Consider the following 22772-nt stretch of genomic DNA (forward strand, 5'->3'; position numbering starts at 1 on the left):
CCCCGCCAGATGGCTGCATCTTTAGTCAGGCAGGTGTCATGAGATGCTTTAATTTTGTTGATTTAGGCAGTACCTTTAGTCAGTGTGCTCATTGCTTTTTTCTGTGACAATGAAGAGTAGGGCAAGTGAGCATCTGCAGATGTAAAAGTAATTACATCTGCTGCTACTAACTTGCATTTGTAGATTTTCTAGCTGTCAAATGTTAATATTTAAGAACCATATCAAATGTTTCTTTGTGTCTAATTTTTTGTTGTTATAAAGATTGTTACATGTATGTATGTTTATAGGCTGAGTCTGCCTATCATCTATCTAGCTGTATCCCTCTCTCCACCTCTCCCCGTCTCTTGTGTACATAACACTACTCTGAAGGCAGGGCTCCATGTGCTTGGATCTGATTGGCTGCAGAGTAAAAAGATGATGTCATCCCTAGTTGGGAGGTGTGTATCGTTTCACATAGACACACAGAGAGAATTGAGGGTAGAGATCCTGGTTCATAGCAGCAAGCAGAAGGAGAATAAAAATGGGAGCAGGGAGAGAGAAGGAGGTGGCTACTGTAGATGTAAAGAAATTGTGGCATGAAAAAGGGTTAGGGAAGAAGCAAAATTAATGCAAACATGAGGAAAGAAACAGAATGAGTGGAAACGCAAAGGTTTGGAAGTTAGAGAGGGAAAGAGGACAGACAGAGGTGGAAGAAAAAGCTATGACAGTGAGGGGCTAGAAATGCAACAAATGAGAAGGGGGGTCACAAATGGAGAAATGGAGAGAGTGAGACGGATCCTCCCCTCTCTGAAGAGTCTCGTAATAAGAGCTGGCGTAGCGCCTATGCTGGAAGAGCATCCATCATTCAAGCAGCCAGACAGCCTCTATTGTCTCTGATTTCAATTCACCCCTCCTCTTTCATCCTTATTCCAACATCAAAAAAAATGTTTATTTTGTTTTATACTTTTATTGGGAAATGCCAGAGAAAATTTGTGTTTGTAGCCTCAAGGTCTCCTCGAACAAATAATGTGGTAAAAGAAAATAAAAAGAACTTTACTATTTGTCCCTGCTGAGTTTCTGTTTTAGGTGCTCTTGTTAAAAGGAAAGCAATTTCCATCAATCATCAATTAGTTAATTCTATAAAAACTTTTTTTACTTGACAAGGTTAAATGCAACTTTTATTTAAGCTATATATCACCTTGAGGCCTGGACCTGATTCATACTGACAGATAATTTTAAATCCCTTTAAAATACTCTGAAATGTTGTAACAAAATTACCCTTATAAAATATTAAAATCTGACTGTCCAATGGAATCCTTTTCTGATCACCCAACAAATTAAGTCAGAAAGGACGTTTGAGATACTGCTTTCAATCTGACTTACAGAGGCAATTTGATGCTTCATGTGGGACAGACCGTGCTCAGTAATTACGTGTAGCAGCTGTCAGATCCAGGTCTGCTTCTCGTAGTTTTACAGCTCTGCCCAGCCTAATGCTTTTATTACCTCAGCATTTTGCCCAGCAGTGCACTGTATGCAAGTGATTTATCAGTAATTGTAATGTGCCTTTCTTATATGTCAAATCCTGTGTGCAGAGTCGCAAATCCTCTAGACAGAGGGCTTTTTAGAGCGGGGGCATTATCGGCTTGTGCTTTTGTCATGTATTCACATTTGCCAAAATACAGCAAGCGTCTGTCGTTGTATCTTATCGGGGTTGTGTGATTTATGCCTCCCCTCCTTTTTTCTTTCTTTCTTTTTTTTTTTTTGGGTGTGTGTGTGTGTGTCTGTATGTGTGTAATTTATGCGACACACAAAGGGGAGGGGGGTGCCTCAATACACTCAGCTTTATGTTACCAGGAGATCAATAGAGATGCTCCCTTTCGTTCCTCTCTATCTCTGTCCTCCCCACTTTCTCGCTCTCTCCCTGTCCATCTCTCTCCTTCTCTCGTCCACATCTGCTCTGGGGCCAATCCATCTAATGCAGTTTCTCCCAGCTTGCTCTTGCTTCATCCACGCCACCTCCCATCCCCTCTCTCTCTCTCTCTCTCTCTCTCTCTCGCTGCACAGGTGATGTCATTCTTTTTCAGCTGGATTCTCCTCCCTCCTCCCTTCTCCCTCCTCCCTCGCCCTCACTCCTTCCTCCGTTTCCCATTAGCGGCTTGCTCGACTCAGCGCAGCATCCTGTCCATGGTAGCTTCTCTCCACGGGTGGGAGGGGGAGGAGGAATGCCGGCGTGAGGTGTGAGCGTTAACCAGGGACAAGAGCTTGAAGCTGGGCTTTACGGGAGCAGGATCACTGTCTCCTGCCATGGACTGTATGCACCATTGGAGCTCCGTAGAGAGATGAAGAGTTTAAAAGAGACAGAGAAAGGAGTTTGTTAGACGTAGACAGTGAGTGAGGAGGAGTGCAGATGATACGGGCTTTTGGGAGGTCAGAGGGAACAGTTTGGATGACTTTAAGAGAGCCAAGAGGCTTCTTCCCAGGGGGTTGCAGATGCATGGACGAGCTGCTCTTTTTATCCGGCTCTGGCTCATTCCTGTCGACTGGAACCTCTGCCTTTGTAAAGAAAGGAAGTGAATCAAGATGAAGACTAAAATGACTGAATGAGTTTTTGCATTTAACTTCATATTGAAAATCTGCAAAACTTGGATGCTGTTTTGGATGCCTTCACTTCTCCCATCTCTCTGGAATCATTCTGCAATATTATGCAGATTCCCAGTATACAATATATATTAAGGGTGGCATCCATGTTGCAGTTCCTTTGACTGCTTTAGTAGAGGAGATAAATGGATCTGCCTTGACTTTAAGTCTCCTTCTGTAGTGACATCTGCCAGTCACACAACAAATTTTCTGCCTTTTACTACCGGATCAACTCTGGTGATTTTTAAAAATCACCATCTGTAGAATTATCCTTTTGCAGGAAAGGCATCAGCGTCAGCCTTTGCCATCCACTTTTACTTGTTTATTTTTCTTATTTTTATCTCCGTCTCCGGTGAACGAGGGGAAACTTCCCCTCACTTGCACACTCCCTCCTGTGGAAATGGCTTTCCTGGTCCGTTGCTATGCCAACTGCTTGCAGCCGTGGTCCTCCAAAGTAAGCGATGTCGTAATCCCTTTTCTGACCAGTGCTTCTATCTTAGGATGCTGGCTGCTGCTTTTGTGTGCGTGTCTATCTGTGTATGTTTGTGTATGCGTATGCATATTTGTCTGTGTCTGCGTATGCCTCAGTGCGAGCGTGCACATTTGTGTTTGTGCTATATTGGGGGGGGGGGTATGCAAATGACGTGTCTGATTAGTAATGCATGCATCCGTTACTCCCTGCTTTGTACTAATTTAACAGTGGCATCCTATAAAATACTTATGATCACAACTGCTGCCATTTTCAGGTGCTAAAATGTAAGAGAAGAATTTTAAAAACTGAAGCATCAATATCCTTTAGTTTGACTGATAAAAGACAGTACCTCTAGAAGTGAAAATAGTGCTCTATTCCCCTTCTCCATGAGGTCATAGGAGACCTTTGATGTAATGAGGACGTAACATTTCTTTTTGTATTTTATGGCTTTGCACCAACATTTTATTTATCAGCTGCAACCAGAAGGCTCCTCACTCTTCCAAGGACAAACTGGTTTGATGAGTTCCAAAAATGATATTTGGTAGCCGGGGTGCTGAAGCTGATATTTTAAAAATATTTGTTGATTGAAGATCACACATGAGGGGAAAAAGTTGTGAATATGGGTGTAATTTTCTGTAACTAAAAACTCTGTCTATAGTAATACTTGTTAGTGAAATGGATAAAAGCTAATGGCATATTTGGGACAGTTTATTAATTTTAACAATTACTGCAGATGAAGTTAGGCGCGAAAGGCACGAAATCCCTGTTTCGTGCAGTAGCAAGCCGTTGTAACCATGACAACTAGTTTGGTACATTTTTGTGTGTTTGTTTGTCTTCTCTTTATATGTGTCAGTGTGTACAGCTGATGTGTCTGATCTGTGTAATCTTTCTGTTTCCTCCCAGTAGTCAGCGATGCTCTGGTAGTGATGGAGATGTGTGTATAATTAACAGTTAGATGTCCTAATTTTAGTCACTCTGTGTAATCCACCAGCATTAGCCTAGCCTCAGGTGAACTTTTCAGTGATGCGAGAAACGAAACAACTCCACATGAAATATGTCTTTTTATTTGTAATATTTGTTGCTACGGAAACTTGGGATTGATGAAAACAACTCATTCCACTGAGGGGTCAGGACGGCTCTGCTCTGCTGGCTTATTGGTCTTCCTAAAAAATGACTGCTGAGAGATGAGAGCCCAATGTGTCAGTCTCTGGGAGCGTCTGTCTGGGTGCTGAAAGCCAAAGATGTTTGTCTTTATTTTGTGTGTGTGTGTGTGTGTGTGTGTGTGTGTGTGTGTGTGTGTGTGCGCACAGGCTTTCAGTAGGATAAGTAATAATTAGGTCCCTGGAGATGACAGGGATAAGAGCAAAAGATGTGCAGTTTAAGATAACACAATAAATCTGAACCACACAGTCAAAGAACTTAAGTACCTTCTTGCTCTTCTTTATTGATATCCTTCTGTTGTGTGATCACAATTATGCAGACATCCCTCGCTAATTGCAAGGGTCACTGCCTTTAACTATTTATTTAACTTCATCTTGCCTCATCAGTGCTGTCATGTAGACACAGTTTAACTACAGTTTTGGCACATTCAGTGTATATATATATATATATATATATATATATATATATATATATATATAGATAGAGATAATATTCTAGCCAGTGTACAGAGTTGAATGTTTTACCATTCTCAGCAGGGCTGCAGTAATTATTTTCTTCACATAAGTCATCTACCCGTTAAGTAGTGGTAGTAGTAGTTTAAATGACCTCAAACATACAGTCCTGTCGCTGTTCTTCCATCTGATCAGCTGCTACAGCCACCATTTCCTGTTATCACTTTGCATTTGAGCAGTTTATTTGTTTCTCACTTGTCAGGTTTTCCCAATTACCTACTGATCATCTCTACATGGTGTGGGTTTTCGTTTAATTACATGTTTACTCATTAACGTTTTATGAGTTAATGAAATGCTTAAGCTGCAATTCCCACAGAGCAACATTTTCTCTCCTTTTTGCAGTGGCTGAACCTGAACTAGTATTTGTGTGATATTACTGGCCCATCTATGTATTACGGCTGGGCTAGCTAATTTATCCTCTGGTCTGGAGCCACTGAGGTTTCATCCAGTGTGGCCTGTTTGAAGTCCATACTTAATTGGTTGGCGTCTGTGATGAGCTCACCTTTTGCAGAGGTTAATTAACTTTCCGCTTGCCTCTCATTAGGTAATATCTGCTCTGTCTGAAGCTACAGTAGCAATTAAAAGCACTGCAGTCAGGTTATTGGAAAGATGGAGCGTGAGGGTGGTCTGCAAAGGGATTTAAATTCCCTGGAAAAGGTTTTGTGAACTCATTCACTTGGATCTTGAGGAAGAAGGGACAAGGAAAGAAAGATGAAGCGCAATCTTGGAGCATTATTTGAAGTTCGATGAAGGGTAAAACAGAGAAAAGAAAGAAAAAACATGTCAGCGAGTAAGAGAAAGCCTCAGAAGCAGTGCTGGTTTTCACAGTTTTATCATGGAGTGACTTCTCAGAATGGCAGCCAATTATTTTCTCTAAAAGTTGGTCTTTTGATAGTTTTGGCTGAACTGCACCAGCTGGGTGATATATTTCATTGCAGGGATGTTGGAATCATCTTAAATGCAGTGCATCTAATACATTTGTGCTTTAATTAGCCTAAATGCTAATGGCTTGAAAACTCACCAAGCTGACTTAATACAGAGGATCTAAGAGACACAAAAGTAATGATCAGGTCTTGTTTAATATGAAACCCTTGGCTTCAAAACTTTACAGGGAATCTATAGCTGCCTACAGGATTTTACTGTCATTTCTACAGTTTGTTTACTTTAGACTTGGGGGAGAAACTGAGCTGGACCATTTTTTTTGCCATTGAGGCACCTTTGTTTAATACTACTTCTGAAGTGCAGCTCCTACCAAAAAGCAGGCCTTGCTCCCCTGTTCACGTTCCTGGGTAGTTATTGAAATATTGACTGTATGGTTGGAAATTTGGAAGTGGATGAGAGACAGGGAAATGTAGGCCAGTGGAGCTGCTTTTTCTTTTGGACCAGTAGGTGTTCCTGTCTGAGGCACTGAGCAGTTATGAGGCCTAGATTTGTTTACATCTTGCACAAACAACACAGAGCTTTAAAAGGAATGGCTTCTTGGGTTCTCTTCTTAAGAAAGTGGTCAGCTGCTGTCTTGAAGAGGCTTTCAACACCATGTGTACATTTTCATACTTTCATTCTGTTGTTTATAGGTGAACTGTCACTTTAAATCACCACCTCGTCCCAGCGGAACACAACTTCTATTTCTCCTGCTGTTGGGGGACTTGGTCAAAATGCTTTGCTATTTAACTTTCTGACCCTGTCCTGCTTCCTACACAAGACCAGATTACTTCCAGTTTCTTCTATGCTTTTGTGCTTTCCTCAGGTTTTCTCCCTTTAGCTCTCTTTGCTGTGCTTTCTGTGAGGACCTCCTGCTGTTTTCCCCTCCTCTTCCACTCTCATCTGTTTTTGGGAGAGACTTTTCTGTCATCTACTACTTGCTCATCTCTTTTGTTCAGTCCCACTTTTTTACCCCATCTATTATTTAAACATCAATAATGGGGCTTGTTGATGTTGCCAGGCTGATGCTGCTATTGTTGCTACCTTGCTGGGCTGTATATTCAGTCATCTGCAGCTTCCTGACTTATAAATCACACCGTCTTGCAACTCCATCTCCACAAGTGCAACCTCTTGCTCTCTGTTCCTGCACCCAGTGGCACCCATTCCTTATTGCCCTTCCAGATGCCTTTGGTTTTCTTTTCACTCTTCTCTCTGTTGCGTGTCAGCAGTGTGGTGTTATAATGCACTTGAAATTAAACCTAGAGGTTGGTGAAAGTTTGAAACTCTCTTGGGTCATGACTCCAAATGGCAGAGAAAAGGCCTGAACTCCATCCATCCATCCATCTTCATTGGCTTATCTGGGGTCGGGTCGTGGGGATGCCTGAACTCTTTGATCTTATTTCCACATAATCCTGCCCAAGTGGTACTTTTTTAAACTTAGCAATATTTTTCAACTTTGCCAATAAAATTGAAAGGATCAAGTTAAACTTGAACTTTGGGAGAAACTGGCCAGTATACAATAGTCTTAATAGAAACTGCAGGTCTCTACTCAGTTTGACTTTTTCTGCCCTAACTGCTCAAAGATTCATAGCTGTGATTAATTCCCTACCATCATTCAATTCCAACCACATAAGCTTTTGCTTGAAAAAGGATGAAGTGTCATGCTTTGCTGATAAGTGAATCTATGCTGTACAGCAACACACACTGTAAGTCAGTTTGAAAATGGTTGTAATAACTCCCCACTCTGTACCAGGTCCACACTTAGGTTGACACTGGCTTGTGCTGCCCTCAGCAATCAATGGACCTTGCTGAGCGTTGGCAGAGACAGTTTTCATGGACCCGTGCTGGGCTGAATTCTGATGCGGGTAGGAAGGAGTGTTGGCAGGAGAAAATTACAGCAGAGTGATGGATTTAGGGCTCGGGTAGGAAGGGCAAGGCAAGCAACGATGGTCATACAGATGGACAGGTAAACGGAGAAAGTGCGATATATTTAGATACAAGATGAAACTAGTTTTATTGATATTTAATTTACAAGTTATTTCTCAGGCTATGAAAGATATTTTTAATGGGAACAAACTAAAAATTTGGCAAAAGTCAGTAAATACGTTTTTTTCTTTACTGATCAAATAACTAAATCGCTAAATTCAGCATTTGATTCAAGGAACGATTACTGTCCTACCATTCATCATCACATCAGATAGGTACATTAAACTGTTGAACCTCCATTGAGTGGTTTTAAGGAGATTAATTATTCTTCAAAGTCTATTGACCCCCTTTCTCACTGCCGTGGCTTCATGCCCAGACAGAGCCACAAGTCAGGATTAGGTTCCGAACCCCTCAAAGCTCCTTGGTTCTTACAAGACAGTACATCGTGGGATAAAGATAAAACCTCAAGTAATTACCTTGCTCATTTTAATTAAGAGTTGAAATATGCACATTTTGGAGGTTTTATAAATAGAGCTGCATGTAAATATGTGAAATATGTTTTTGTTTCTAATGGTTAGAGAAACCTGCTTGCATACCTTCAGGATATGGTAGCCTCACAAAATAGTTTTTGTTTTCCAATCAAAAGATTACGATATTATTATCGTACCGGCCAAACTGAGAAAATATAAAACTAATTAGCATTAGTTAGAAGGGAACAATGGTGTTCCAACCAAAAGTTGTACTGTGGCCTGCATAAAGGCAGTTGCAGACCAAAACAAGACCTGGGACATGCAAATCTGCTACTGTTACAAAGAGGGTGGCACTTGAATACTGACTGAGGCCACTGGTTTCATAGCAAATGCACCCCCAATCAAGAGCAAGTCATAGTTCATAAGCCCTTTTTTCACCCTGTGCTGTTGATATGCAAGTGTAAATTTTGACAACAAATGTAAAAATGCTGTGGTCAACACGGCAGCTGGGGTATTTGGGGGGAAATGTAATAGTTTTTTTTTTTGTTTGTTTGTTTGTTTGTTTTTTTATACGGATTATGCAGTTTGATTGGACATTTAATTTTGTGCCTTTTCAGTTGGAAACACGAGGATGGAGGAGCGCTCACTCCCTTGTTTAGCATGACCAACAAGTCCTTCTGCTCTGAGCCCAACTTGCTGCAAAAAGTAGTTTCTGCATCATAGCCTTTTGCGATTTGATAAACCCGACATCTGAAATTTGCAATTTGATTAGAATTGGAGTAATCGTTCATCCATAGTCAGCAGGTCAACATAAAAGAAGCTGTTAACCATGAAACAAATTTTGAAATCCTCTGCGTCATCAGAACAGCAAATGGAAAGTGCACACACCATTAAAGGAATATTAGATAGTTGTTCCATAGCTCTCCCAGTACCTGGATTTGTTGACGGAACATTTCTATGCATTAAGAGGATGACCTTTGCCAGGGGATGCAAAGCCACAGCCTCTTCACATTGGCTTTGGCAGATTTACTCTGACCTCAGGCCAACTGGCAAGCTGAATGATGAACTTATAGAACCTACACGGGGTGTCAAAGTAATGTGGCTCTGGAGCCCAGCAAGATGAGGGGTAAGAGCAGGAGTCAGGACACTCACTCTGTTTTTGTTGCCTCTGACTGAGAGGCAACATTAGAGAAAGAAAGAGACAAGGCTTTTAGCATGCTGAGGGAGGTCTAGGATATCATATGCACAGGAAGTAGGGGTGATGAAGATCGATATGGGTTGCATTAGACCAGACAATGTTCAACTCACCTCCAATAAGTCATGTTTTTGTTCAGTCCTAAACAAAATCATACATTGCAAGTGCATTTATTACAGTGAGGTTCATTTTTAAGTCTGGAATAAAACTCTTAAAGATAAAACTGATCTTGCTGGAATGTCATTGTAATATATAGTAGTAGTCATGCTTCAAAGTGGAATTGTTTTTTTTTTTTTTTTTTTTTTAGATCATTAACTAGTTGACAAAAGCAGATGATCTTTTCCTAAAGGTGCTGCCCTCCAGTTGAACTTAATATTTGCTGGATATTGAATTTGCCTTGGACAACAGCATTATCTACAGTCTTCTGCAGTTTTGTTGTAAAAACAAAAATGTTTGCTTAAATTCCAAGTGAATTGGACTTTCCATTTGCTTTTGTCATTTCTACTGCTAAGTGTTCTACTTAGCTCATACTAGTATTTGAACAGTCATTCATTGGCATTTACTCTGAATACTCCGGTAGCAGCACAATGTGTAATCACAGAAATATAGAATTTATTAGCCTTTATCGATAAGAACAATTGATGTCTCTTCTGTATTTCATACATTTGAGCCATCTCATTATGGATGAAATTCATTATCTGTCTTAAAGAAACATTCAGGTGTTAACCCACAGATGCCACAACTATATGCATATATCAGTTTCAGCCCAGTTTCCTTAAGCAGATAAAAATCTTTGATGCAGATGTAGGGAAAAAATGCAGGACAGCTGCATTGTTTCAATGGGTGCAGTGACACGAAAAGGCCAGTACTGTGTTCTGAATGGTATAATTACTGTCCATTAGCTATGATAGTCTAAAATCTAAGCCTGAAATGCCCACTCAGGCCATATACACATTAAAATGCCCAACTGGTCAACATTACTGGACTGAATGGACTGAAAGTATGGATGCTCATGTGGTGATGCACTGTAGGCTTTGTGCACGAACACACACACACACACACAAATAGTAATTTCCCATGCACATACATGTGACCTTGACCCCTGCATGTCACTCACTCTCAGATACAGATACACCCACAAAAATGTGCATATACACATACATACAGGCATACTGGCACTCTGCAACATAATACCTGCACACACAAACAGGAATTACTCCCCCTCACTTTATTTATGCAGACTCCACCCACCAGTGGTCTGTCCATCAAGAGCTACTACTCCCATTTGCACACACACATTTACACACATGCTTACTAGTGATGATATTTCAACCCCCCATTGGCCCCCATTAGCTCACTGATATTGATCCATGTCCCCTCCTCTGCCTGCGCAGCCAGAGAGGCCTTACGGGATAGTTTCCAAGGACATTTATGAATTCAGGATGAGATGGATGGGTGATTGTTCTTTAGCTGTTTGTTAATTTGTGAAACGGAGGGTTAAAAACAAGTCTGTGCATGAAAACAAATGTGACTGGGAAAGAAGACTTTTCTGTCATTTCTTGGCAAATCAGGAACATGAATTAGGAATCATTCTTAAGATCATTTTTAAGATTTCTCTGACTGCAGTTATACGTGTCCATTGGAGAGAGTCAGTTGTGTTCTGAAACCAAAACCAGACAAAAATTATGATTTCATCTCAAAATATGAAGAATAACTTCTCTCAGTCATATTAACCCCAATTCAGTTCTTATCTAGGGATTGCTCTTACTTCCTTTTGTTGTCTCAAATTGCTTTTTGTCAAGGACAATTATTCCTGATAAACACAGGAGAGCAGGGTTAAGGTTAGGTCAGTGGGCACACAAAATTAATTTCTTGTCTGCCAGTAGCACAGATTTTATTTATTTATTTTTTTTATATTCACTTCAGTCTGTCTGGACTGAGCTTAGTGGGCCAACCAAGCGGAACCAGATCCAACATCAACAAAAACACCACAGGAGAACCACAGGGTGGGACTGCACCTCCACACCAGGCCCCCAGGTCAACCTGTAGGGGTGCCAGGGACACACTGCGTGTGTGTGTGTGTGTGTGTGTGTGTGGTTTGGGCAGCAGGGCAGGAAGCATCTGTTAACAGAGGGGAACCAGGAGGTACTAAGGTGTACAGTGTGTATGTGTGTACACATGCACAGAGGCTTGTGTATTTTTGTGTGAGTGCATGTATTTGTGTATGTATACACGCACATGTATTTGTATGAGTGGTAAAGCCGAGTGTTTCGGCTTCCCTCCTGTATCCGGCAGACCTGGCCGTGGACCACCTTCCTCAGGGACCCAGACGAGACGCCTTGCAGCTTCCTGTTACACACACATACCAAAAATGGTTGATAGTGAAAAACAAATTGACTTTCAGCCACACATACACAGATCAAGCCTTTCTGAAGAATCATATTTTACCACAACAACAATTGTTAAAAATTCTGTTACTCAACAGGAATGGATTAATTACTGCAATTTGAACTCATCTGGGAAGGAAATCTAAATTTTGATCTGCAACTTAAAAATTAAAAAAATAAAATAATAAAAACTGCATTCCTCCATTTAATTTCTTTTATCATTATTTTATGGAGAGACAATGCAGGCAGACAGCAGACAGGGCTGCAGCAGGTTGCAAATCCCTTTTCCCGCTGTTTGGCAGTGATGACTGTCCGCTGCCACACAGACACACATTAACTAGACAAGATGCCAACTGGAAGGAAAGAATTCCCCCTGAAGCCTGGCTATAATACTCTCCCGTCCCCCAGAGAAACATACTTGACTGTGCATGGGTGCTGACCCAATGCTAATTACCTTCCTCACTGTGTAAGCTGCCTGAAGACTAAATGAGTGGCAAAGACCATGTGGGATGAATGAGCAGCAGCCGGTTTGCCATTCATCACCAAGCAGTTTCAGACTCTGACAGTGAATGTTGATAATTAATAACCCATTTCATGTTGCATGTTGGGGTTTCTTTGTGTTGTTTTGTTTTGTTTTGTTTTTTTTCTAAGGGGTGGAGGGGCGGATTGTTTTTCCTTTTGACTTGTAATCTGCAAAACTGACTGTTAGATCCTTCACGAATTTCATTTCATTCTTTCCTCCTCTCCCTGCGTCATCACTCTCAGACAACTGGGGCAAATGTCAGAGGCCTTTGGCAGAGCCAGGGATGCTGCCATTCAGCATCCTGTCTATCACAATACTGGCACAGCACAGTGTGTAAACTGCCAGCTAATGGCTGTATGAGCCAAAGCTTTAATGCTAAAACCTTTCCGACCAATGAATGTTGAACCCTGTACCTTGCAATCATAGTCTGCAGTTTAACACCCCCCCAACAATCCCACCCCATACTGAAAGATGTTAAAGAGGTTTTCAAGAGGTTATGCTACCATGCAGGATATCACATTTGTGCTAGAAAAAGTAGTCTCCTTTTCGAGCTGTCCCACTTTCAACTTCCAACTGTCAGTGTCTCATTATTAAACATTTCTGAGCATATGTTATGTTAAAGGTTGCTGAAGACTCAGTATTGTTCAGCTGTTCAGCTTAACCAAAGTATCAGTTCTTGCACAAGTGTTAAATGTGTTAGAATCATTATAAAATATGTTTGAAATTAGTAAAATGATTCATTGAAGTTTATTTTTTAAAGGAAAGTTTTTACTCTCTGCTTGTGTGTGTGTGTGTGTGTGTGTGTGTGTGTGTGTGCGCGCGCATGCCAGCCATCCTCTGTTTGATGATATTTCATGCCCTTGTGCGGTCTCCTACTTATCTGTCTCTCTCTCTGTCTCTCTGTCTGTCCCTCTGTCTCTCTCCCTCTATGTGTGGCATGTCTGCCTTTGCAGTTGTCACCTCCAATTCTGACTTCAATTCATTACATCTCCCTTTTCCCCAGCTGGTAGAGACACTTTTTCTCTTCTTCTCTCCTGCCCATCACTTTCTTACTGCCCCCCCTCTCTCTCACAAACACACATGCAGATGTTTTGCCACATTTCCAGCAGAGATATGATGGCCTGGACTTGAGGTAGAGTTGGACTTTTGAAATAATATATTTTTTTATCTTCATCTGTTCGCTCTTTCTTTCCACCCCTTATTCTCATTCTAATCTCTATTATATTCTCTGCCTCGCTCCCTGCTACTTTTGCACGCATGCATGCGTGCGCGCACACACACACACACACACACTCTCACAAAATGCAGTATCACTCATACACTGCACTTTGACTTTCTCATGAACTCTTCTTTCGCTCTGTGCTTTTGCCTTGCTCTCTGTGTCACATCTCTTTTTCATATGCTCGCTCATATTCTCATTAAGCTCCTGAATGTGCGTTTTTTTACTACACTATCTCCCTCTCACAACGTACTGTAGTCCAAGCCACTAGAGGCCTTGATTGATCAATGGTTTCTTGAGGCCTAAATATGGAGTTTAGAATTGTATATAATTGTATATGAATGGTGTCCCATTCCAGAGAGCGAAGGCAATATTTTCCCCTGACTAGTCTGGTGAAACTACTTAACTTGTTTAATACGCCCTTGCCCTCTTTGATGCAGAATTGCATGCAGAAGCAGAGAAGAGATAGACTGAAAAGAAGAAAATGCAAGAATGGAGAATATATTTTAAAAAAACATTGAAGAGAGTGAAGACTAAAAGAGAAGGTGACAGACTATAAGACAGTTGACAGGTAAGCTGGAGGTTGCAAGAACTAATGAGAGGGTGAAATATCTGACAAAGAGTGAGACAGAAATGTTTACAACAAAGAAAGTCAAGGCGAAGAGGTGAGATGTTGGAAAGAGACGCTGCAGCATCGAGAAATGGATGAGCCAGCATAAATTGCATTTGCACATCTAGTTATTTGTGCTGCTGTGAGATAGTGGAGAGATTGTCGTGACAGCCATCTGTGATGTGAGTTCTGGTGTAAGGACCTGGTCTGAGAGCGAACTCAACACACAGTGACAGCTGTTAGGAGCAAAGACATGTGTTAACAGCTTAGACTCCCTGTTCTCAATGTGTAACTATGCACTTCATCCATGGTGGGAAAGCCTTACATGGTATTCCCCTTTTTTTTTTTTCCCTGCTGCCAGAAAACTGTGCCTCTTATATATAAACTTTTGACCTGTTTCCTGTCATCATCAAGTACAGTTGAGGCTCTTTAATGTCGTGACATATGTGAGTCACTTTGGGAATGACGGAAAACAAAATCTACACTCGCAAACTGCTGTAAATATCCACAGTATGGAACCAAGAACATTACACAGAAATGAACTGACACAGTTTGTCTTACATTTTTTGTTGTAATTCATAGTCGGTTTTATTGCTTAGCTGTGCAGCTCCGATCACGTCAAGGCAGTTTGTCACTACTGACATCTACAGGCTGAGCAGGTTTATGTCAGATACACCACATGTGACCTCACCATTCATTACGATGCCTGCATTTGCTCAGCTGTGAGCTGATGAGTAATTAATAGCAGGTTCATCCAGGTCAGATTCTAATCCCAGATATAGCTACGGCATGTTTATATTTCTGGGCAATCAAAAATAACAGGGAATTAATAACACTCCAGTCACAATCTCTGATAGTTTCTTTAGCAGAATTACTCCTGGCATTTGAGAGGTGGTTCTTGTTGGTTGTGTTCGTGCTCAGTCAGTAATAATCACATTGTGTGTCATACATTGTTCATCCTTTCTTGTGTTTTTTAGACTCAAATATAAAAACCAACAAGAGATTTTTCAATGCTGCAGTTCACGGAGCCAGCACTGCTGTTTAATTTGTAGTTTTGGTGACTTCAGATATTCATGGGTGCCTTTGTTCAGAAAATCCGATTATATAGGCATTTCTGCCACATTGTTGCTGTGCCACACCCTTTTATATTGCAATTCAGCTAAAACAAAGACTTCTGGAGGCACTGAGCAGTATGTGTTTGTTGAAGGTACTGTTGTTTTATTCTCTTGGTGAACACACAAACATCGTCTTTAAATAGTCATTGAATCTTCTTGGTGCCATTGTTTGTTGAATCCAGTTTAATTATCATCCTCATCAAGATTCATCTGCCTCATTTCTTTAAATACTTAGCTGAGCCATTTGTCTTCTTTATTATTCATTTTAATGTATTGTTCTTATTCTTTCTTCTCTTCTTTATCTAATATTGTGTCTTTGTGTTTGTCTCTAAGTGCATCTGTATATATCTGTTATGGTTCGTCTCTTACTCACTCAGTTATTCTTGTCTATAAACAGGTTGCTTCTTGGGATTAGCTGTGGTTTCGTAAAGTCTGTTGTTTCCTGCCATGAAGCCACAAAACATTGTACCTGCCTTCAAAGAAAAGCCACTGCGAAAACAATATGTCACAAAGCAATTATTCAATAATTCATGCAAAGGAAAAGTCATTTTCCTCCTTCCTCAATATCAAATCTTACCCTCCACCTCAAACCGCTTGTGTTTTAATGGTGTACTCCTTAACAATCTAATTACAGACGTTATCGTAGACAGACATGCCATTGACTTGTCTTTCAAGTTAGCCAAAACCATCTGGGAACCAAAACATCCTTTTGACCTACAATGTAGTAAACATAATCCTCATCGCTAAAATGCTTTTGGGAAACCCAGTCTGTTTTGTCTATGCAGGCAAATGGCCAGTCAGGACTTTATGGTCCATTTTATCACTGAGGAAATAGGTGAAACAGAGCACTCAGGCCCGCTGCCACTTAATCTCATTGTTAAAATCAGACTCAATAATTGAAACAGAGTTAGGTTTTATCGAAGAAGGGAAAAAATATCAGTAGTCTGGTTTATTTTGCTTTCAGGGAGTTAAGTAGGTCTGTACAAAGATGAATGGAGTCATAAAATTGGCAGCGGCCATTTGAATGTCTTTCCTACTTGATGGATGGAAGAATTGTTCTGAGTAGTAAATATAGTTCAATCTGAGCAATATGCTTCCATGATTAATCAGATATACTCTTATTGTCACTTCTAGTCTGTAAGGTCTTTACAGTGTGCTAGTAGGAAACGTATATTTACACAGGTCCATATCCTTTATGGTGTCATTGCATCTGTATAAATGACATCACAGTCCAACCCAGTTGTGCTTTTTCATTCATGACATTATCCAGCTATTCATTCATAACTGCCACAGTTGGTCACATTTTCTGTTGTTCGTCAGGCCTTGTTCCTTTTACTTATTCTCATTGACTGCTGCATGTGGGAGGAAGTCTTTTCACAAGCTCCTTATGATAGAGTTCATTTCTGCGGTCTCAATCAAACTCTGTAAGTAAGCGTTGTCGTAAAAGCTTGGCCCTTTGCATCCTGCAACACAGCATTTAAGAAGCCTTAGCGCTCACAGGATTGTGCCCAGTAGTTGACATGATAGAACTGTACAGCTGAAGGGACCTTGCACATTTATATTTAATCTCCTAACTCTCATGCTTAATGCATGAGGTGCATGGGAGACCCCGTCAACCCCACCGCCCACCTCCTGCTTGGCCAGGACCTCTGGGATAGGGAAAGAGGGGATTAGAGCAGGATTAAGTCTGCGGTGTGAATAGGAGCCATAAGATTGCCAGTTATTCATTTCCCCTGTCACTCCCTCATATGTCTTCCCCCCTATCTCATGAACTGTCACCTTTAACGCCATTCTACCTTCAAAACACACACTTAACCTGTGCTGGCATATCTGTAAGGACGTTATTCTCACTTCTAACACCATTTTCCCAAGTTAAATGAAAACCATCAAAAGACTGAAGGTGATTAAACAGTCAACGCCGGACAAATCAAGTAACATGAGTTGCTGTAACAGTCCTTGTATTTTTTCATGAACAGTTTCTGAGATTTGGGGATGGCAATGCAAAAGAAGAAGTTTTAAACTAAAATGATAAAAAATAGCAGCTTTGGCGATACCCACTTGATTTGCGTAATTCCCACTCCTTAAGCCTCACATTAACTTTAACTGAACCTTAGAAAGACATTTTTACACAGAATGTGTTTTTATTCCCCTATCAGTTGCACTCGATTTGCTTTAAGCAGGGCTCTCCTCAGCCAGTAACTCTTTCAATATACATACTGGCAGATTTGGTGGTTCAACCTCTACAATTTCAACAGGGAGGAACAACTTGCTTTTTCTGTCGGGCTGTTTTTTGTGTATTTTTTATGAACTTTTCCCCTGGTCCCGTTTGGCTCAGCAGTTTGCAAATGAGTTTTCTGTCGCTATGTGGATTTTGGTGAATGTGTTAAATGAATGCATAGTGGAGGCTTCATCATCGCTGGATTTTAAGTCTTCCATCACACAGAAATCAATAAGTGTTTACCTGTGATGAAATTAGTCATCATTCTCTGTCCCCCAGTAGCTTTTTCTGTCTGTTTATTAACATAAAAACACAATCAACTAGTTGTGAAAAGTGAGTGTAACGAATTCTACTTGTTTGAATGTGTGATTGTTTTCATTTAGTGTTTAAGTGTTGCTTGTGTCCATAAGTGAAAAACAGGGCTGCCTGTAATAGCAAATAGATTTCACATCAAGACTTCAATCACAACTTAAAATTGCCATTCGAGTCATAATTTGTGTGAATGTTACAGTTGCACATTTTTAACTACAATCCCACTTTGTAGTTACGCAGTGTGATCTGTTGAAATTTAACAGAGAGAAATATATTTTTATATTTTCTGTATATGTTTGGCATTCACTGTGGACAGCAAAAAGAATTTCATAGTTAAGGGAAATGTGTTTCTTTATTGTACATATGACAATCAACACTTGGGATCTTGAATCTATAAAGGAACCCAGAATGTATAAATTTTCAGCTCATAATTTATAAGGAATATAGTATTGGTGTAAGGATTTTTTAAATAAACAGAACAGGTGTAAGATGCATTAATGTTTATATTTTAAAGAGACCTCAATCAACATTTAGAGGAGGTCTATAAATTAATTATTGTGTATGAAAATACATGAACAGAATAGTGGGAAAATATTAATTACAACCATATGGCTACATTCATTAACATTAATTCGCCAGATAAAAAATCAAGTTAGTTCAGTCTAATTTAGTTGTATTTGTTGCTTAAAATTTTTTTGATTTTCCAATACTGTACTGTTTCATTTAAACAAAGTCCATAAGTCTGAGTAAACCCAGTGTACGTAAATACATTAGACTGAGTGGTCTCTTTTAATATTCCACACATTACGAACAATCCACTGAACTTCTTAAGCCCCACCCCATAATACTATGTTTGCTGGTGGGTTTAGGGAATGGTGGGGGGTCGTACTATACAACAGGCCTATTAGAAGACAGCACCGTGGGGGCAGCACCCCAGACTTGATATCTTTAATATTGCATGTTGGCACCATGGTTCCTCGCTGCCTTACCCTTCAGTTTGGCTTGGTGCAGCATTGCATGTGTAACGGTTGGTGTAAGGTTGTAGGAGTGGATGGTCAGGGCTGATGTGGCAATGGAGGAGGTGCACCAAACCAAACCGGTAAGACTTAACACTAGAGTTTTGGCTTTTTTCAAAATCAGAGAAGATGTAAAATTCATTTCTCCACCTGTCCAAGAAATAGAGATGAATTTTTGTTAATATGATCAGAAACCCATATTATTTTAATCCTCCCGTCTCTAAATTCGGCTTACAGTAGTTTTCAAACCTCATTTCGCTCAAATTTTGGTGTTGAGACTTGTGATGATTTGGTTAATCTGTATTTAAGACAAATGTGACTACACACTGAATGTCTGAGCCTATGAGGGCCTCAGCAGGTTTACGCAGTTTTTGTCTCAGGTCTTTTTTTTATTTTTTTTATGGTGGCTCTTTTAGGTTGTGAACCATATTTCTACTGAACTTCACTGCTGATATTTAGGGCCTCTTTTACATGCCTTTTTTGTAAATCTATGGAAACGGAATGAATTCATTAAGTAAGAATTAATAATGGATCAGTTGATCGACGACCTAAATCAATCTGTTGAAACAAGTACAGCACATGACCCGTTTAGTTGGATTATTAGCTTCAGTCACATGCTCATGAACTTGTCTTTTTGTTTCAACCGGTATCAATCAAGAACAGTGTAAAGTTATTGAGACTGCTTGTGTGTGCTGTATTTCTAGGTCCAATAAATGTTGAAGGGTTAAAACTACAAAGCTGCAGTTCTCAGTAACTCGGGTTTACTGATGCCCTCATTTCAAATGGTACCAAACCAGCTCTGACTTTCAAGCTAATAAGATATGTGTTTGCGTTTGTAAGCTTGGATGTTTGCCTCTGTTGAACTCTTATCCTCTTCATCTCCTCTCTCTGTCTCTGTGCTACTTCCTGTTTGTCTGAACAGCTTCCTGCCGACCTCAATAAGATGCACCTAACAGACCACGCCCACCAACAGGTGATGCACATGCCTCCCAGCCAATCAGGATGCAGCATCGCCAGTGACTCAGGGAGCAGCAGCCTATCAGATATTTATCAGGTGGGACCCAAAATATTGCAAATTTTATTGTTATAGTTTTTTCCTTTTTCTTTATTTCCTCTTTTTTCCCCTAGACTTTGATTATCTCCTAAAACTCGTCATCTATACCTTCTCATCTTAAAGAGTTCAATGATACCAAATAAAGATATAGACAGTCCATATTGCTGAAGGTTACTACTTCATCAATTTTCTTAGACTACTTCTTGTTGCCTCTTCTCTGTCATCCACGAGACTTTATACATAAAAACTAATGAAGCCAATGACAACCTCCTGTGTACTGTAGGCTGTCCACTACATCCCACTGTGACTGCATCTGGTCTCTGTTATCCACTGACACTGGATTTCCCTCCAGCTTGATTTGCTACAATTCTGTCTGGTTACCTGTAGCATATCTGTCAGCCCACTACTCTCCCCTCTTGAAATTTTTTTTCCTCTTTGGTATCTTGCTAATGATTGTGTATCAATTGTGCATCCTGGTGATCCGTCTTCCCCTCTACCTGCTGTGTAGGAAAGGTCACACACAGGAAGCAAACCTAACCTTTCAAGCCTCTGTCTCTACCTGGGCTACAGGTGAAGAAGCACAATCAGTGCAGTTGTGTTTGTAACTTCTATTTTACTTTCTTACGTAGTCTGCAGTGAAGGATGGTAGGTTATAGAGTGATGACATCCACCTTAAATTAGAAATGCAGTTAATGTTGCTTATAACATTTGATTTAGGTTTCTAAATCTAAACAGAATCATTAAAAATCCCTTCAGCAAATGACAGGAAGAGAATAAATACACTCCATATTGCACACAATCTCTCTCTTCTTTCACATTTTTTACATTAAATTTACATATATATAACTCATTAAACAAACAAGCATGCCCTCTCATTTAATGAAAGAACTGAAAACACATTTAAGTCAGCGTCATTTTAATATTTATGTATTCCATTTTAGAGCTGTTTTCTGGTTCCAGGGTTTTCTTTCCTTTTGCTTTTCAATCTCAGCAAAGTAAGGAAGCTCTTTATGTGGTTGCATTTGTTGTAGTTGCTCATTTTAATGCACAAAGTGTAGAATGAGTTCAGTTCAAAAGTACTTCCAGACAAGGAGGGATTTAAACTTGACTCTCCTCTATCAGCCTCAGCCTTTATGTGACATTTCTGAACATTCAATAACTTGCTGTGCTTTTGGAATTAAGTGGCTTTCTTGAGTGGAGGTATGGGTATGTACACGACTATGAATCAATAATCCATAAAAGGGAACATGATATAGCTGTCATCTTATCATTTTAATCCCTCCATTCTACTAATCTCCCCTCTTTAAATGGAAAGTTGTTTTAATTCCAAGAGCCTTTTAATGTTAACATTCAGTCTCTCCTCCAATATTTCAGTTTTCTGCTCCTCTATGCCTTGTCGTGTTTTTAATGTAGGTAGGCGAGTTCCTTTTGATTCTGGAGAGATCTGTGAGATAGAAATTACTAATGAGTTTGTAAGACTTTAATGAGCTGGTCTGATGAATGGGCATCGCTGACCACTGATGAGCAGATCTGTGACAGCGAGGCATGGTAATATTGCAAATCTTGAATTTGAAGGGTTTTTTTTTTTATAATTAGCTTTTAGTTCAAATTTTGGTCAGCCAACGGTGAAAAAAACTATTCGACAGCAGTCCCATTTTATACTACTTCAGGCTATGCTGACTAGCCTGTGTTGAAAATGTAATATAGGATTTTTTTTGTGGGGGTGGAGGCAGCACGGTGGCATGGTGGTTCGTGCTGTTCCTCCACAGCAAGAAGGTCATGGGTTCGGTTACCGGCCTTTCTGTGCGGAGTTTGCCTGTTCTCCCCGTATCTGCATGGGTTTCCTCCCACCGTCCAAAGACATCGTGTTTGGGTTAATTGGTGACTCTAAATTGTCTTCAGCTCTGAGTGTGAGTGTGAGTGGTTGTTGGTCTCTGTCTGTCTCTGCGATGGACTGGCGACCTGTCCAGAGTGTACCCCGCCCTCACCCTGATCCAACCCCCCCGCGACTGGAAATGGATAAGCGGTAGGAGGTTCTTGATAAAAACAGAAAAATTGTGTGGAAAAATAACAAATTGTCCAAAAAACACTCTCTGTCTCTCTTCCTACCTTTGTGTGTGTGTGTGTGTGTGTGTGTTTAGACCTGACTTCAGTCTCTCTCCTCCCCTGTGTCAGTCTGATAAAACATTGCCACAGATTTTATTTCTGCTTCCCCCAGATGCTAAATTTCAGGTGTAATTTCCTGTGCAGCAGTGGTCAGTCAGCAGAGATAAATCATTTTCAGCAGCTATTCGTCTAAATGTCTATTCCCTCCTCCCATGTTTTCACCCTTTTAACCAGAACTTTTTCCGCAAGCTCATACACAGAATATGTTTTAGTGACCCTATTCCTCTGTCTTACAAGCAGAAAGCTCTTTTGTGGTCCCCTACTACAAAAGAGCTAATGCAGTTTTTTGGTGTATTTCCTAAAAATTATTTACCGATGCTGCAGTGGGGCATTTGGATGGATAAGGGGAAGGAATATTAAACTAGTTAACTCAAAACCAATAGTGGTTCAACAGAAACTGAAACAAGTGGCATGAATTAGATATTTTAAACTTCTCATAGCTGTACTCTCCACCTTAGTTGGCAGAGTCATCTTCAGTCTGTGGATGTCTGCAATGATTGTAAGTCAGGTCAACCTGGTTCAGACGTTTAATGCAAAGACCAGATCTTTTCATCCTGAGATTAGATATTTGTCAGATGGCTCTGATCCCATCAGCTTGTCACTGACCTGGGTCTGTGTTTGTTTACAGCTGTCTTAAAGTGCTGACCCTCCAGTCACTCGGTCCTCGGCCGTCAATATGATAGTCTGGTTTTCTGTGAGCCTTACCAACTCATTCTCCTTTTCTTCCCATCCTCCATACCTTGATTTTACCCACAGTTCTTCCTTTCACTCTTCTTCCCCAACTTTTCAACCCTCTTCCTTCCTTAATTTCCTATTATTCTCTCTTATTTTAATATTCTTAATCCCTCCCGCGTCTCTCTATTCTTCTATAAGCATTTT

The 22772-nt window shown here is 40.4% G+C and overlaps 1 protein-coding gene across 9 annotated transcripts in view; it reads left to right on the forward strand.

Moving 5' to 3' along the window:
• The window catches only part of rapgef6 (Rap guanine nucleotide exchange factor (GEF) 6), a 121143-nt gene that overhangs the window by 56492 nt on the left and 41879 nt on the right, over positions 1-22772 (forward strand). For all 9 annotated transcript variants that reach the window (XM_029520118.1, XM_029520119.1, XM_029520120.1 and 6 more), the window contains one exon: positions 19596-19727. In XM_029520118.1, the coding sequence (XP_029375978.1) occupies positions 19596-19727 (132 nt within the window). The remainder of the gene's footprint in view (positions 1-19595; positions 19728-22772) is intronic.

Source organism: Echeneis naucrates, chromosome 14, assembly GCF_900963305.1.
Source record: "Echeneis naucrates chromosome 14, fEcheNa1.1, whole genome shotgun sequence".
Taxonomy (NCBI): domain Eukaryota; kingdom Metazoa; phylum Chordata; class Actinopteri; order Carangiformes; family Echeneidae; genus Echeneis; species Echeneis naucrates.